Source organism: Fusarium pseudograminearum, chromosome 4 (genome assembly GCF_000303195.2).
Source record: "Fusarium pseudograminearum CS3096 chromosome 4, whole genome shotgun sequence".
Classification (NCBI taxonomy): domain Eukaryota; kingdom Fungi; phylum Ascomycota; class Sordariomycetes; order Hypocreales; family Nectriaceae; genus Fusarium; species Fusarium pseudograminearum.
Genome location: NC_031954.1, coordinates 7,866,953 through 7,880,367, shown reverse-complemented (window position 1 = coordinate 7,880,367; position 13,415 = coordinate 7,866,953). Strand labels below are relative to the sequence as shown.

The window sequence follows — 13,415 nt, the reverse complement described above, 5'->3', positions numbered from 1 at the left end:
ATCTCAACTCTCGGACACTCGCACCGCTTCAACATGGCCAACACTAGTAACGATCTAGGCGCCCGTCTAGCCTCGGTTCTCCCTAAAGGCCACAAGTTTACAACCCTTCACATCTCAACGCCTCCCACCAAAACAGACCCTCTCTACTCGCCGCCTCCAAACGAGCGTCCCGAACGAACATACTGCGAGAACCATTTCCTAGCTGTTTCCATCGACGCCCCCAACGAGCAGGGAAAGCAAGTCCTGGTGCTCGGAATTGAGGTCTTCATCTATACCACAGCTCGATCGACGACCTTGTTTGTTTCAAAAGCGGACTCGACAGGTTATCTTGCCCTCCTCAACCTCCCCAAGGGAACGCCCAGTCCTATTCGCGAAATATGCGCTACATTTGTCGGATTCCTGGTCGAGAAGCGGAGGAGGAAGGATATACAATTCGTCGTTAACTTATTCGCCCGCGCGCAAGATCAATACTTGTTCCCCGGCAGCGTGGACAACGAGGGCAAGCATGTTCTCGACGACCGTGGCCTTATCAAGTGGTGGTGTCGAGTGCTAGATCCCCTCCTCGGCCCAGCGCCAAAGTCCACAGATGCACCATGGAAGAGCGCCAATGGATACATCGTCGTTCCCGGATTAGAAACACACGAGACCCGAGCCCTCACACCGCGAAAAGCCCATTCTGCGTGGGAGTTTACGCATCCGTTAGAACGCATATCACACTACTACCGCGAATTCGACTGGGTGCCGCCGCGATGTCTGATCCCCCATTTCCCCGACGATCCAAAGTCCAGATTCCGAGACGAACTAGACGAAGAAGCCGCCAGCTCGCAAGCGATGAAGAACCAGGGTAGTTGGAAGAGCGTCAAGACACTGGACATGTTTTGGGAGATGATGGCGTATCGGCAAGAGTGCTCAAGTGGCCGTATGACGGGCTTCATCTGGCTTGTCTTTGATGATCAAGAACCAGCCTCAAAGCTCGACGACTCCCAGTCGACAGCTCCGCCAGAAACGCCAAAGAAGCAGCGCATCGTGCAAATAACACCGACCACAACGCCCCGCAAGCTCTTCCCTTCCAAAGAGAAGAAAGACTCCAGGATCAAGAAGAAGAAGACCAAAAAGACTCTCAAAGGTCCCATTATCGCTCGCGCCCCGCGCATCAAGCGAGCAAAGCACAATTATCTGCTCGATCGCCCCGCCAACACAGCATATTACTCTTGGACGCCCCAGGGTCGCGGTGAAAGGATCTTCGATGAAGCAGCGTACAAGCGTATTGTGGGTTTGCTGCTGCACCTCGATTTCGCAACTCTCAACAAAGCGGTGGGTAGTACTCGTCGCTGGTTGAGTGAGGGCGGAGGAGGTGGTAAATGGGGTGTTGTCGTCTTTGGCACGCGCGAGACACCTGTCCCAGCCTCCAGGGACACTATCGGTGTGAACAACTTGACCAATCTTGTCAAGAGAAAGCGCACCGATTCAACAGTTGACGACAACCAGAGCAAGGTTAATGTCCTTGGTGCTGGTCTCGTCAAGAAGAAGCCAAAGGAGGAGTCCAAAGACGTGAATGTTCTACCTATGGGTCTTATTAGAAAGAAGCCCAAGGAGTAAAGTTCTGTATAAATACTGTTTGGGTAACGATTGGTTTGAGCCGGAGTTTTGAGTATGTATTTGGTTAACGTCAGTTGCATTATTATCTGTGATAGTCTATTGCTCACCATACTTCTGGCCCCTCATGAGATTCGCCTCGTTCACTGATGTCTACTTCAGAAACTGCAAGTTCACAGGTGTGATAGCCTCCCCGCCGCTGAGTATAGCCATAATGTTTCGCATACTTAACTCTTCAAAACCCTTGTGTGTATCGACCGTTCCACCAGCGTTATGGCACGTCAAAAGTACACGACCCTGCTTGGCTAGTTCCATTAGCCCAGGGTGTATCTTTGGCTCATTCGCGTGAACGTCAATTGCTGCGTTGGATAAAGTTCCATCTCGTAATGCAGCGGCCAGTGCCTCCTCATCCACAAGACTGCCCCGCGCAATATTGACAAAACGTGATCCTCGCTTGAAAAGCGGTAATGTAGTTGCGTTGATAAGCGTACCATCGCCAGCAGGTGTGCACAGCACAACACAATCACATTTAGCAAGAAGGCTCTCAAGGTTTTCATGATGCGTAGCTCGCAAAGGGGCAACCACAGAAGAAGGTTTGGGGAGGATATCGTAGTAATGGACATCCATGCCGAAACCGTGACGGGCACGAGCCGCTATCTGCTGGCCGATGTTGCCGAATCCAATTAGTCCGAGAGCTTGGTTGCGGAGATTGCGCGATTGCATGGTTGCATCTCGATGGTTTGTGCTGAAGGCTTCCTCGTCGCCGGACATGGCGGATGAGATACACCACGGGAGGACACGGAAAGTGGAAATGATACCAGCCATGGCGAAGTCAGCGACAGCTTCGGCAGCTGCAAGACCAGAGTTGCAATAAATGATTCCTTTTATTGTCAGTTGACTCACTTACAGCGGCAGTTCTACTACTCACCTCGTTCGCCCAAGAGCTTCGTATCAGCCCAGTCAAACCCAGCACCTGCACTCGCAAACACTTTGACACTCTCCGGTAGCAGGTTGATCAGCTCAGCATCCCATTTTCCCATCTCTCCACCAGTGCTCCAAAACGGTCGAAAGATAGCATCAAAGTCTCCCCATCGCTTATCTTTAAGAGCCTTGATAAGCTCAGGTCGCTGCCGCTCTTCAGCTGAAGGTCTCACAATCTCACACTGAATACTGAAGCGGAGAAAAGTTTCGGGGTTGTATTTCACAGGATCGCCAATATGAAGAACCCGTGGTTTCGACGGTGGCATAGATAGCTTTGGTGAGAGAAATGAGCCAGATTGGGAAAACAGGGACTGATGGGGAGCAGGAGATGTAGCTCGCGGCGTAGAAGCCGGTACTGGTGTATTTGCTGGTTCCGCCATTGCTGATCTGATCTGGTGAGATGTACCGCGAGCGATAGTTACTGGCTGTGAGGCAAGATGAGAGGGAGATTGCCCAAAGTGTCAGAGTACAATCAGTCAACTGTGTATGTGTGTGTGCCTGATTAGGTAGATAGATCAACAATCAAAGTGTAAGTGGAGCGATCAACAACAAGCCTCAGCCGCTCGCCTTATTTGGCTCTTGGCTCTCTACGTACCTTGAGGCCCCCCAAAGGTGGCATTAACGGATCCCGGTCTCCGGTTGACAGCTTGATGGAAGATCCCTGTCGACGGCTTCAAGCCGGATCACTCCCGGTTTATGCTGAGTGTCGCGTCTAACGCATGCTGTGTCCAAATCTGCGGCACGATTTATTAATGGCAACACCAATGATGAATCAATATTGGATTCAGGAATTTAATACTCTATACTCCGTAACGTATCAATAATCAGGGTACAAGGGTAAGGACAACATGAAAGGCCGTGCATGTATACCAGGGTTCGCAAATCACTATAGCTCCATCATCCGGGGATCCAACTGCAGTGATCCACCACCAAACAAGACCGCGGGGAAGACATATCTGTGGGGAACAAGACTGATGAATGTTTGTATCTTGGCATTTACTTGGCCAAACATTAAGTGCAGTACTAGCGTGGTTGACATAGAGGAACATGTTCTCTCACAATTCGTTTGTCGAGCCTTGAACCAGCAAAGGGGCTTGTAAGTGTTTGACGAAATGGTCTGACTTTTTGACTGGAAACGTCATTCGTCCAACATCCACTTGGGTTGGGACATGTCCTTTCCGTAAAGCTTTCTCGACCAGTTGAATAAGTGATGTTTGGTCGTCTCGAAGACTCAAGACTGAAATACACACCGGCTGATACTCAGTCGTGCCAGTAATGTCGGATTTATACGATACTTGTGTGACTGGCCACGGTCAACTTTCCGCCTCTCAATTCATTGCAGGACAACTTACAGGGAAACGACAAAACACTTGCACCCAATACGGGCGCTAACGTTGTGAAATCAACGCCTTTGTAAATGGTTGGTGGACTAATAAGTACGTTAGCCAACTGATGCAAAGGTAATAGAGGTACTGCACGTACTCCACGGGCTCGTTCCGATGTTTGACTTGGACATCACCGCATGGAAGGACCAGAATGGGTGTGTTGGCATTGGAAGTAGTTGAGATGTTCATGACGTTACGTTGAAACCACTTTCGGAATATCTCGAGTCGTTCGGTGTCTTTGCTATGTTCCTCTTCCGTTACGGACTTGCATTGTTCCCTGGGCAAGTTAGTAATTGGCGACGATAGGACATCGAGACAAACCAGAAGAATTGCGGCGCAGTCTCTACGAAGGGTTCTTTGTGAAGCTTCTGCTTGTATTCATCCCTGAATTCATCGAAGGTATGGTAGTAGTCGTAACACCATGATCGAAAAGGTGCCTTGAATGTTAGCTATGTCTTTCTTACTGACTTGCGACTTACTTGGCTCATGTATGATTGCATTCCTTCCTTTGATGCTTTCACTGGTGGGTTTTCCTCCCAGATTTTGCTGATGTCAATATATGCGGCTTTGGCATCCAGAATATCTTGGAGAATTGACACAAATTTGTCAATGGCTGCCTTTTGCGTCTCTCCAGGCGAAGACAAGTCCATAGGAACAACAACCTTGGGGGCAAAGCTCTCTCCTCTTGGCTCGAGTTTGGGACTTGGTGCGTGATGAAGCAGGCCTTTCAGACTCCGACTGAAGAATCTCATTCCGTCGAACCTAACGTTGTCAGTACAGTTTACAGGTAAGTCACAATACTTACTTGGAGATTGTCTTCACGTCACCTGATGATATGTTGGCTGGGCGGATCAATGAATAAACACCGTTCTCGGCTACGACTCGACCATCTGTAATTGTTAGATCCGAACGTGATTTTGTCCTGCCATGACTTACCATCTACCCCAACGCTGCGATCCAGCCATTCGTATCCGACCAACGCTGAACCAGCACCGACAGAGCTACCCTGCATACTGTGATAGCCATCACCTCGTGCACTCCATGGAGCCTGTTGGTCGACCCAGTCTGCGCCTGTCCCAAATTGTGCTGTCTTGGTCTTTCCAACTATAATTGCCCCTTGATCCAGAAGCTCTTGAGCATAATTGGCTGTAATACTCGATGGATCCTTGTAGAGAGACTTCCATGCCCGGCTGGAAAAGGTAGTATGGGTTCCTTTCAACGAAATTGTATCACCTATAGAGACACGAACACCAGACAAGGGTTTTCGGAGAGAAGGTTGAGGATAATAGAGTCTGGAAGGAACAGGAACTGTCACTGAATCTCCTTGCACTGAAGACGAAGTGAGAGGTTGGTATCTGAAATGGTTAGCAGGTAGTACAGTATACGAAAAGTAACATACTCGTCTGGTTTACCAGAATCATCCGGAATAACACCAAAGGTGAAGGCTCCGAATTCATCATCATACAGCCGCCATGCTTGGTGAAGATTTGGACCGTGAAGAAAGTAGGGGCCTGAGGGTAGTTCAGAGAAACCCTCCAGGGTCTTGATTAGGTCCAAGTGGTAGACTTGCCGCGCGTCTTGGACATGGCTGCTATTGCTACCAGTCTTTTCCACGAGAATAGATCCAAAGTCTGGGACAAACACGTCATCGACACTATCGAAAAGGTTCAAAACACCTTCGATATCACCAAAGATTTCGTCCGTGGTAAGTAGCGTAACGGGAATGAGAGCATCCGGGTTGATGGTTTCTTGGATGGTTCCCTGGACGCGTCAGAATGTGTGAGACTTATAGACATGTACTTTGTTCTTACCAGCTTTGTGGGATGAAGAAGATACTGTAGTCCTGCAACGAAGCAGGTTGTGATGGGGAGCATGGCTAATGTGTCGCCGGGTGAGGGCCCCTGAACGTTGAAGACTGGTTGATACTAGGTTGTGTTCTGCATGTTCTTGGCCTCAGATTGTGATTTCCTGAAGTTTTTATTGTATTTATTAACGTGTTTTATAGTAGGCTGTAGAATGTTGATGATCAAGTAAAGTAGGTGTACGAGGCAAGTTGAGACATGGCTGTTTACATGGAAGCCACTGGGTATATCAATACCCTGTAGTTACCGCATGTGCTTGGGAGGGTTTGGCTAGCCAAGATACTTCAATTACTCGAATCTTTCATAAATTCAAGAGACAAATATGGAGATGTCTGATTTTTATAATGACATTTGTCTGGCCTTTTCTGCTTCAATGAACCTACTAACAGAAAATACTGCAGCTTCGATGTCTGGCAGCAGACAATACAGGCTCCCAAGATGACAGGGGTCCTATTGTGCTGTATAGGTAGGTAATTCCTACCCAGCACACAGACAGGGCTAAAAAGATTCAAGAACTGTAGCTATCAAATTGAATACTACATCTCAATGGTGCCTATACATCGTATTTCGAATGAGTAGAATTACTTCCAACGCAAATCGTGATGCAGTCAACTATGTTTCATTTAAGCTCTTACGTCAATCTCGGTGAGCTCGGTGAAGCCTCGGTCAGCTTATCTTTGTGGGGTATCAAAAATTCCAATCCCCCACCAAGCCGAAAGTTGCAGTTCTAGATCCAACATTCACATTTCTTTCCAAACCAAAACAAACCGTCAAAATGGCCAAAAAGAGAGGTATGCTCTACCTCATCCCATAATATTCCAATTCTAACATCTCCAGCGATTTCAATCCACTCCCGCGCCGCTCGTCGCGCAACAGACATCGACATCGACACCGACAAATCTCTAAAAGAAGTCCAGCCTCCTCCCCGCGATGCCCCCCATCGTCCCTCCGTCCTAGCAGCCCAGCACTCAGCCGGCATCTCGAAAAAGGCCAAGCGCGGTCGCAAGGACAAAATGTCGGCAAAGGCGCGCCAGCGACATGAGAAGGGTCTTGAGATGGCTGCTGCTGTTGCGGAGCGCACACAGAACAAGATTGAGAAGAGCAAGGGTCGTAGCAGAAATATTCAGACGCGCGCTAAGAACTGGGAGGAGATCAATAGGGCTGCTGAGGAGGCTGAGAGAGCTGCTGAGGAAGCTGATAAGGCGAGGGATATTGCCAATGAGGAGGCTAAGAAGGACGAGGGCGATGAGGACATGGATGGCGCAGACGAGAAGACTTTGACGGCGCCTGTGACAGATGACAGTGCCGCTATCCCTACAAACTCTGTTCAAGCGGACGAAGATGGTGATGAGATCTTGTAAGAGATCGCACAAGGACTGGGTCGGAGTTTGGTGTCCAAAATTCGGTTTCTCAATTTTATGTCCGGGATACGACAACCGGCTGATGATATACATTTCTTTCTTTTTTTATACACTTCGGCTAGACTTTGCCGTCTGGTAGATACCCAGATGCTATTGATACATGTTGAACATTTTTTTATGCTTCCTTTTGCACAGAACCATCCTCTTCCACAGGACTCTCCTCCTGCTCCATTTCAGCAGTGGCAGAGGGCTGTTCTTTGGCAGCCTCTGCTTGCCTCTCGGTATTCAACTCCTTGTCAATTCCTTCAAGGTAAAACCTCATTGTGCGGCCAACCTCTCCTTCTCTCGGCTTGTACTCTTTTGTACCAAGCTCCTTGACGAGATTCTGCACTTTGACGTAAGCCTCTTCAGCTGTATCCTCAGAAGTCCTCTTCTTCTGCCCCTTCTTCTTGAATCCCATGATGACTTCCACTTTCCAACCCTTGCTGAGGAATCCAATCAGCTGCTTCGTCTTGATCTTGAGATCGTTTTCATCGATTGCCCAGCTCATCTCGATCTCCTTAAACTTTGACGAAGTCTGCTTGGACACACGACGACGCTGCTGGAGCTCGCGCTGTCTCTCGTACTCTTCCCTCTTGTTGACAATCTTGCACAGCGCATACTGTACCGGCTTGTTGTTTTTCGGGTCAGCGGGGATGTAGGGAGTAGCCATCCGGAGAGAATCCGTAGAAGTGTCAATGCGGCTCATAACGTTGCGCGTAACGAGTGGTCCGTCAAGGACGCCGTTGTCGAGTACCATGATTTTGGGATCCGTTATTTCGAAATCTATAGGGAGACGGTCGCGACCAGACTTGATAAAATCCTCCTTGGTAGTGTAACGTCGATCAAAGGTCTTGTTTTCCTCATCATTTGGTTCCGTCTCGAAATCATCCTGACCAGCTTTTCCTCGGCGAGCCTTTCCCTTCAAATGTAGCGGTGACACGGAGAATCGGCGATTATGGTATACGGGTAGTATTCGTTGTGTCGGTATGAATTGGCGTGTAAGAGCTTCGCGCTCGACAAAGACTCGATACAGAGCCCGGCGGGAGCTTTGGAGGCATGCAAAGCTGCTCATCTTGGTGACGGTACCTAATGATATAGGTGATAGGTCTTTCAGAACTGCAAAAGAGTGGCGCCGCCGACAATGGCTTCGATGTTGGATTTGCTAACTAACTGATCTTGTCCCTCTCGATTAGAGGTTGTGGGCGGTTGGTTTTGGCAGAAACGTCACTACGGGGCACTGTAGGGACGACATCCAATAAGGGACGAATCTCACTAGACACTTTGAAGCACCATCAACACCAAGCACAGCATCCATTCGGCCTGGTATATAAATGGATGGCCTCGTTGTAATACCTCCATTTTCTCGTTCAAACTGCCTTATAGGCACTCCATGATGGCCTCCTTTCATTTTGCCCGCCATCCAGTGCGAACGACTGCGTCTTTTGTCAAAGCTGCATGTCTCGTCCATCTTGGCATCACCTACGGCTATACCGTTAGTCCCGCTCAAGGCCCATCTATGTTACCAACATTTACGGTTGACGGTGATTGGATATTGTGTGATCACACACGCCGTTATGGTCGTGGTGTTTCTGTGGGCGATTTGGTTGTCTACCGCATTCCCATCTTCAACAATCAATGGGGAGTGAAGCGCGTGACTGGCATGCCAGGGGACTATGTCTCTGTTGGAACTCCAGGCGAACAAGGGGAAGACTTGATGATTCAGGTATTTGTCCCCACAAGCACTGTTACTACAAGCTAACATGTCAGATCCCCGAGGGTCATTGTTGGATTTCAGGAGATAACCTCCCAGCCTCAAGAGATTCACGTCACTTTGGTCCCTTGCCTTTGGCTCTCATCTCTGGCACCACCATCGCCAAAATCCTCCCCTGGAATGAGCGCCAGTGGATAAAGACTGGGTTAGAAAAGGTTGATGAGCTGGACTAACATCCACAATCACATTCACCGAGTCAAACCTGATATGTATGTCATCTCTTATCTGGGTATAGAAACTTACGACTGCTCGTCTAATTACATGTGCTCTCGCCAAATTTAATTCCCAGTAAGTGATCTAGCGGATTTCCGCCGCATAAACTTCATCAAACAAAATGAAACAAATGTCGTCCTCTTGGACAACATGTCCCAACGTCCATTCTCGTACACCGTGCGTCAAACACCATAACCACAACATGAAAACAATGTTAAAACAGGCCCTCTGAAAGGGCAATGCAAGTCGTGTAAAGAAACAATCCGCCACCCGAGAACCAATCAATCTTAAACATGTAAAGACGCCCAACACCATTGTCATCCAGCCCCATAACGCTTTCGCTTTTGAGTTGAAAAAGAGCACCCACCTCAAGATACGTCCATCATGAGTTTAGCCCTCGATATGGGCCTTGGACATGCTCTGTCCAAGAAGCTCCAGGCAACGTTGGGCCAAGTTGACAACCTCACCCTCGTCCTCATCTTCGAATTCGTTATCGGGTTCGATCTGGCGGTTTGCGATGCTTCGAATATGCTCGATAATATCCTCGGCCTTTCCGATGAGCCCGATCAGGGTCTTATCCTCGGACTCGAAGAGCTGCAGGAGTGTCCAGACTGCAATGTGCTGGAATGTCGCATCACCAGACTGCAGGAAACGGCAGAGATATCCGTGAATTCCACCTTGGGGTTCGGTCCAGTTCTGCACAAAGATGGAGTAATCACCAACTGTTTTTGTTAGCTTTTGTTTAGAGATTGCCTGGCTTGACTTACCCTTGGAGGATAGGTTGCCCAAAGCAGCAGCGCTGTTTCCTTGGACTTCGATGCTTGGAGAATGAGTAAGAGGAATGAGGACACCGCAGACTCCCAGGTTCAACAGATGAGACTTGAGATCGTCGCTAAGAGCCAGGACCGCAATGGCGGCTGTCATTTCAGACTGAACAGTGATGGGAACGTCGAGGACCAGTTGCTTGCACTTCTGCACGGCACCAGCGTCAAGAACAAGAGCCTTGTTGCGATCGGAGCTGGCTGCGAGGTTTCGGAGGGTTGAGATGGCGTGGCACTGAATCTCTTCGTTATCGGTGGATCCGAGCAGGTCGACAAGGGGTTTGAGGAAGTTGGTCTCGATAATAGGTGACTCGTTCATAGGATGAATAGAGATGTTCCGTATACAGGCGACAGCAGAAAGAATAAGCGGCAGATAAGAGGACTGAAGAAGTCGAAGAAGAGGGTGCAGTCCATTAGCACGGACAATATCGAGCTGGTACTTTTCGTCTGAAGCTAGGTTACGGAGGGCGAGAGCGGCTTGACATTGAACCTTGGGCGAGGTCGAGTCCATAAGGTTGACCAAAGATTGAACCAGTTTTGGTTCGCTTTGGGCCAGTTTTCGTCGGTTGCTTGCGTCGACCGCAATGTTGCTGAGGGCTGTAGTGCAGTAGTACTGAACGTCGACATCGGGCGAAGAGAGGAGCTGGACAAGTACAGGAATAGCTCCCGCGTTGACGAGTTGCTGTCGGTTCTCATCTATTTCTGTTAGCACTGACATCTATTCGGGAACACGCAACATACCGGAATGTGTCATGTTCAGCAAAGCGCCAGTAGCATTTCGCTGGACTCGCATATCTCGAGACTTGGCGAGTCTTGTCAGAGGACCCAGAGCTCCGGAGCGGGCAATCTTTGCCTTGTTCTCTTCATGTGTAGCAAGGTTGGTGATACATCCCACAGCGTTGCACTGGACCTCGACGTTGGGGGACATCATTTGACGGATTAAAGGTGTTAGGCCGCCAAGTTGCACAATAAGGACTTTGTTCTCGGCTACAAACTGTCAGTTGCTATGCTGTAAATACTGAGAGGAACGTACTGTCGACAGCCAGGTTTCCGAGTGCAGCACTGGCCGCTCGCTGGACCTCGATATCGGGGCTCTGGAGGAGAAATAGGATAGGCTCGAGGGTGTCGCGGTCGACTTCTCTGACATCTTTAACAGTTAGTAAGCCAAGGTCACATTGCATATTCATGCCTTGATACATACCTCGTTCAGTAATCTCAGCAAAAGTTAAACTAGCACTTCGCTGAAGATCGATGTTTTCCGAGAATACCAGAGTACTCAGAGCACGCAGCGGCTCGCCAGAGAAGAAGTCGGTTTCGCCGCGCTAATACAGAATTAGCAATAATCTCAATAGGCATCGCAGGATATGTACATTTTCTAGGTATTGCAGAAGATCGGCGACAGCCTCTCGTTCGCTATCGGCAAGGACGGGTTCGTACAAGCCATCGCGGGCTCGTCCTAGACAACAGTCAGATCCATCGCTGACTACACAAATATGATGGAGGATGCGTACCTCCGCAGCACGTAGAGCTGCAGATACCCATGGCCGGAATAAAGAGCAGTCTTTGGTGATGGAAGTTTGTCGTTGGCCGATAAAGGTGACGGCGTGGAAATAGTTGGAAGCTCGAGGTTTGATGGGGAGTCGGTCAAGGCTCGGTTGTTGACGAAACTGTCGTCCTGCCGTGCGTCACGATAACAGGGATTAAATCGAATATAATTGTCGCGGACTCGGTTGGCTGGTTCGAGCAAGCACAAAAACAATAAGAGTCGAGCCGTGCGACGGGGGAAATGACCGACGACAGAGACAACCGACGCCAATTATCGACACGACGATAGTGTCAAGATCGCGGGACGGTGAAGAGAAATATAGTTTGCGGATGAATTGGAGGTGAGAGTTGATTCCGAGGGGGAGTTGATCCTTGGCCTCACAGTTGGTTGGCGAGGGAAAGAATGGGGATTGAGATGGACGCGCGCCAGAAAGAAGCAAAGCGCCAGCTCGGGTAGGACCTTCTACAGCTTAAGTTAAAGCTGCCTGAGGTAGGTCAGGCCTGAGCTAAGGAAAGAACAGGACGAGCTGCAAAGATACTTGAAGATACTTTGAATCGCACTTTGATTGCGCTGGATAAAAAGTAACTTTGAAGGATCAAAGGTTTCTCGCATTAGGTGACTTCATTTAGTTCGAGGTCATCCGCCACAAGCAGGGTCCGCCAGGGACACCTTGGCGGATACGTGCGCTGTTGTTTTGATTCTCTAGCGCATCCTTGTAGCCTCGACAGCTGTTATAGTGGACCACCTCTAATGAACCCAGCTGCTGTGGAGTTTGGAGGAGCTCGGGCCAGGCCTGAACTGTCATTGTCCATTCATTCAAGCGCCTCATCAAGAACGGTGAACCATTCTACAAAGTCTATGGAGAAAAGTTGATGCAGGCTAGATGTTGTCGTGTGAACATGCATCAAAAACAACCCTTGATAATGTACCTCGATGGGATCCTTGACTGTTCTTGGCCTTTATCTGGTCCATGACACCATTGGATCATCATGGACCTACCGGCACTCACATGTGACAAGCACATCAAATCAACATTATCCGTAGCAACTTATCCGATAATAAAGTTGTACATACGACATGCCTTTCGATTTTGTCCAACTTGACACTTGGGAGTTATAAATCCACCTCATATCATACCAGCTGGTGATGTTTGAGTTTCATGCAATCCAACCATGTAAGTGATTGTTTACCGATCTACAGAAAGGGTTTGGTCGGACATCATCGTGTCGTTGCCGCAGATTTACGTGGAGTCGTTGATTGACAATCTACCCTGTACCATGCACTCAATTCTGATATCATGATAAACCCGTTCTGCTGAAGCTAGCATCCTTTTTCGTATGTCGATCAAGCTACTTCTATTACTGCTGGAATACGTGATCTTTTCCCACGTTGGCGTATACAAAGATCGAGCGTTATCTGAAACATCGCAGCTTATGACCAGAGTGGTTCATCCTGGACCCTTGAAATATGCCCACAGTCAAATACACACACACGAGACGTGATTGAGGAATGAAGATCCTGAGACATGCAGCCTACTGATATGGGTTTTGTACGGCTTGAAGATTGGATTGTGATCCATCCCTCTATGCCCTGTCTCACCAAAAATCCCTGGCCATAATACATTAGCCAACAAGAGGGTTGCGGGATTTTGGAAGCTACTGTGGTGAGGTAGTCGAATGTATACTCAGATCATCACAAGAATATGAACCGTCACATACGGCAACAAAAGATGTGATATTGCTGCAAAGATCAATGACTCGGGCCAATCCTAAGTCTTGGAGATGAGCATCAACTGTAAAACGGCTGAATCATGCCAAGACGCGAAGTTCATCATCGT

General features: G+C 48.8%; 6 protein-coding genes across 6 annotated transcripts; 3 read left to right on the top strand and 3 right to left on the bottom strand.

Moving 5' to 3' along the window:
* Positions 1–33: 33 nt before the first annotated feature.
* On the top strand, positions 34–1,599 carry FPSE_07107 (uncharacterized protein; the record flags this gene model as incomplete). Its single annotated transcript, XM_009260225.1, has 1 exon — positions 34–1,599. The coding sequence occupies one exon, from the start codon at positions 34–36 to the stop codon at positions 1,597–1,599; it is 1,566 nt and encodes a 521-aa protein (XP_009258500.1).
* A 150-nt stretch (positions 1,600–1,749) lies between these two features.
* Positions 1,750–2,957, bottom strand: FPSE_07106 (uncharacterized protein; the record flags this gene model as incomplete). The annotated part of the gene is made up of 2 exons (XM_009260224.1): positions 1,750–2,477; positions 2,525–2,957. 2 exons carry the CDS (start codon positions 2,955–2,957, stop codon positions 1,750–1,752), a joined length of 1,161 nt encoding a protein of 386 aa, XP_009258499.1.
* A 3,642-nt stretch (positions 2,958–6,599) lies between these two features.
* On the top strand, positions 6,600–7,185 carry FPSE_07105 (uncharacterized protein; the record flags this gene model as incomplete). Its single annotated transcript, XM_009260223.1, has 2 exons — positions 6,600–6,615; positions 6,662–7,185. 2 exons carry the CDS (start codon positions 6,600–6,602, stop codon positions 7,183–7,185), a joined length of 540 nt encoding a protein of 179 aa, XP_009258498.1.
* Positions 7,186–7,360: 175 nt separating this feature from the next.
* Positions 7,361–8,299, bottom strand: FPSE_07104 (uncharacterized protein; the record flags this gene model as incomplete). Its single annotated transcript, XM_009260222.1, has 1 exon — positions 7,361–8,299. One exon carries the CDS (start codon positions 8,297–8,299, stop codon positions 7,361–7,363), a length of 939 nt encoding a protein of 312 aa, XP_009258497.1.
* Positions 8,300–8,620: 321 nt separating this feature from the next.
* Positions 8,621–9,171, top strand: FPSE_07103 (uncharacterized protein; the record flags this gene model as incomplete). The annotated part of the gene is made up of 2 exons (XM_009260221.1): positions 8,621–8,950; positions 8,995–9,171. The coding sequence occupies 2 exons, from the start codon at positions 8,621–8,623 to the stop codon at positions 9,169–9,171; spliced, it is 507 nt and encodes a 168-aa protein (XP_009258496.1).
* Positions 9,172–9,601: 430 nt separating this feature from the next.
* FPSE_07102 (uncharacterized protein) lies at positions 9,602–11,574 on the bottom strand (the record flags this gene model as incomplete). Its single annotated transcript, XM_009260220.1, has 7 exons — positions 9,602–9,933; positions 9,979–10,728; positions 10,774–11,019; positions 11,066–11,179; positions 11,234–11,354; positions 11,403–11,488; positions 11,544–11,574. The coding sequence occupies 7 exons, from the start codon at positions 11,572–11,574 to the stop codon at positions 9,602–9,604; spliced, it is 1,680 nt and encodes a 559-aa protein (XP_009258495.1).
* Positions 11,575–13,415: the final 1,841 nt, after the last annotated feature.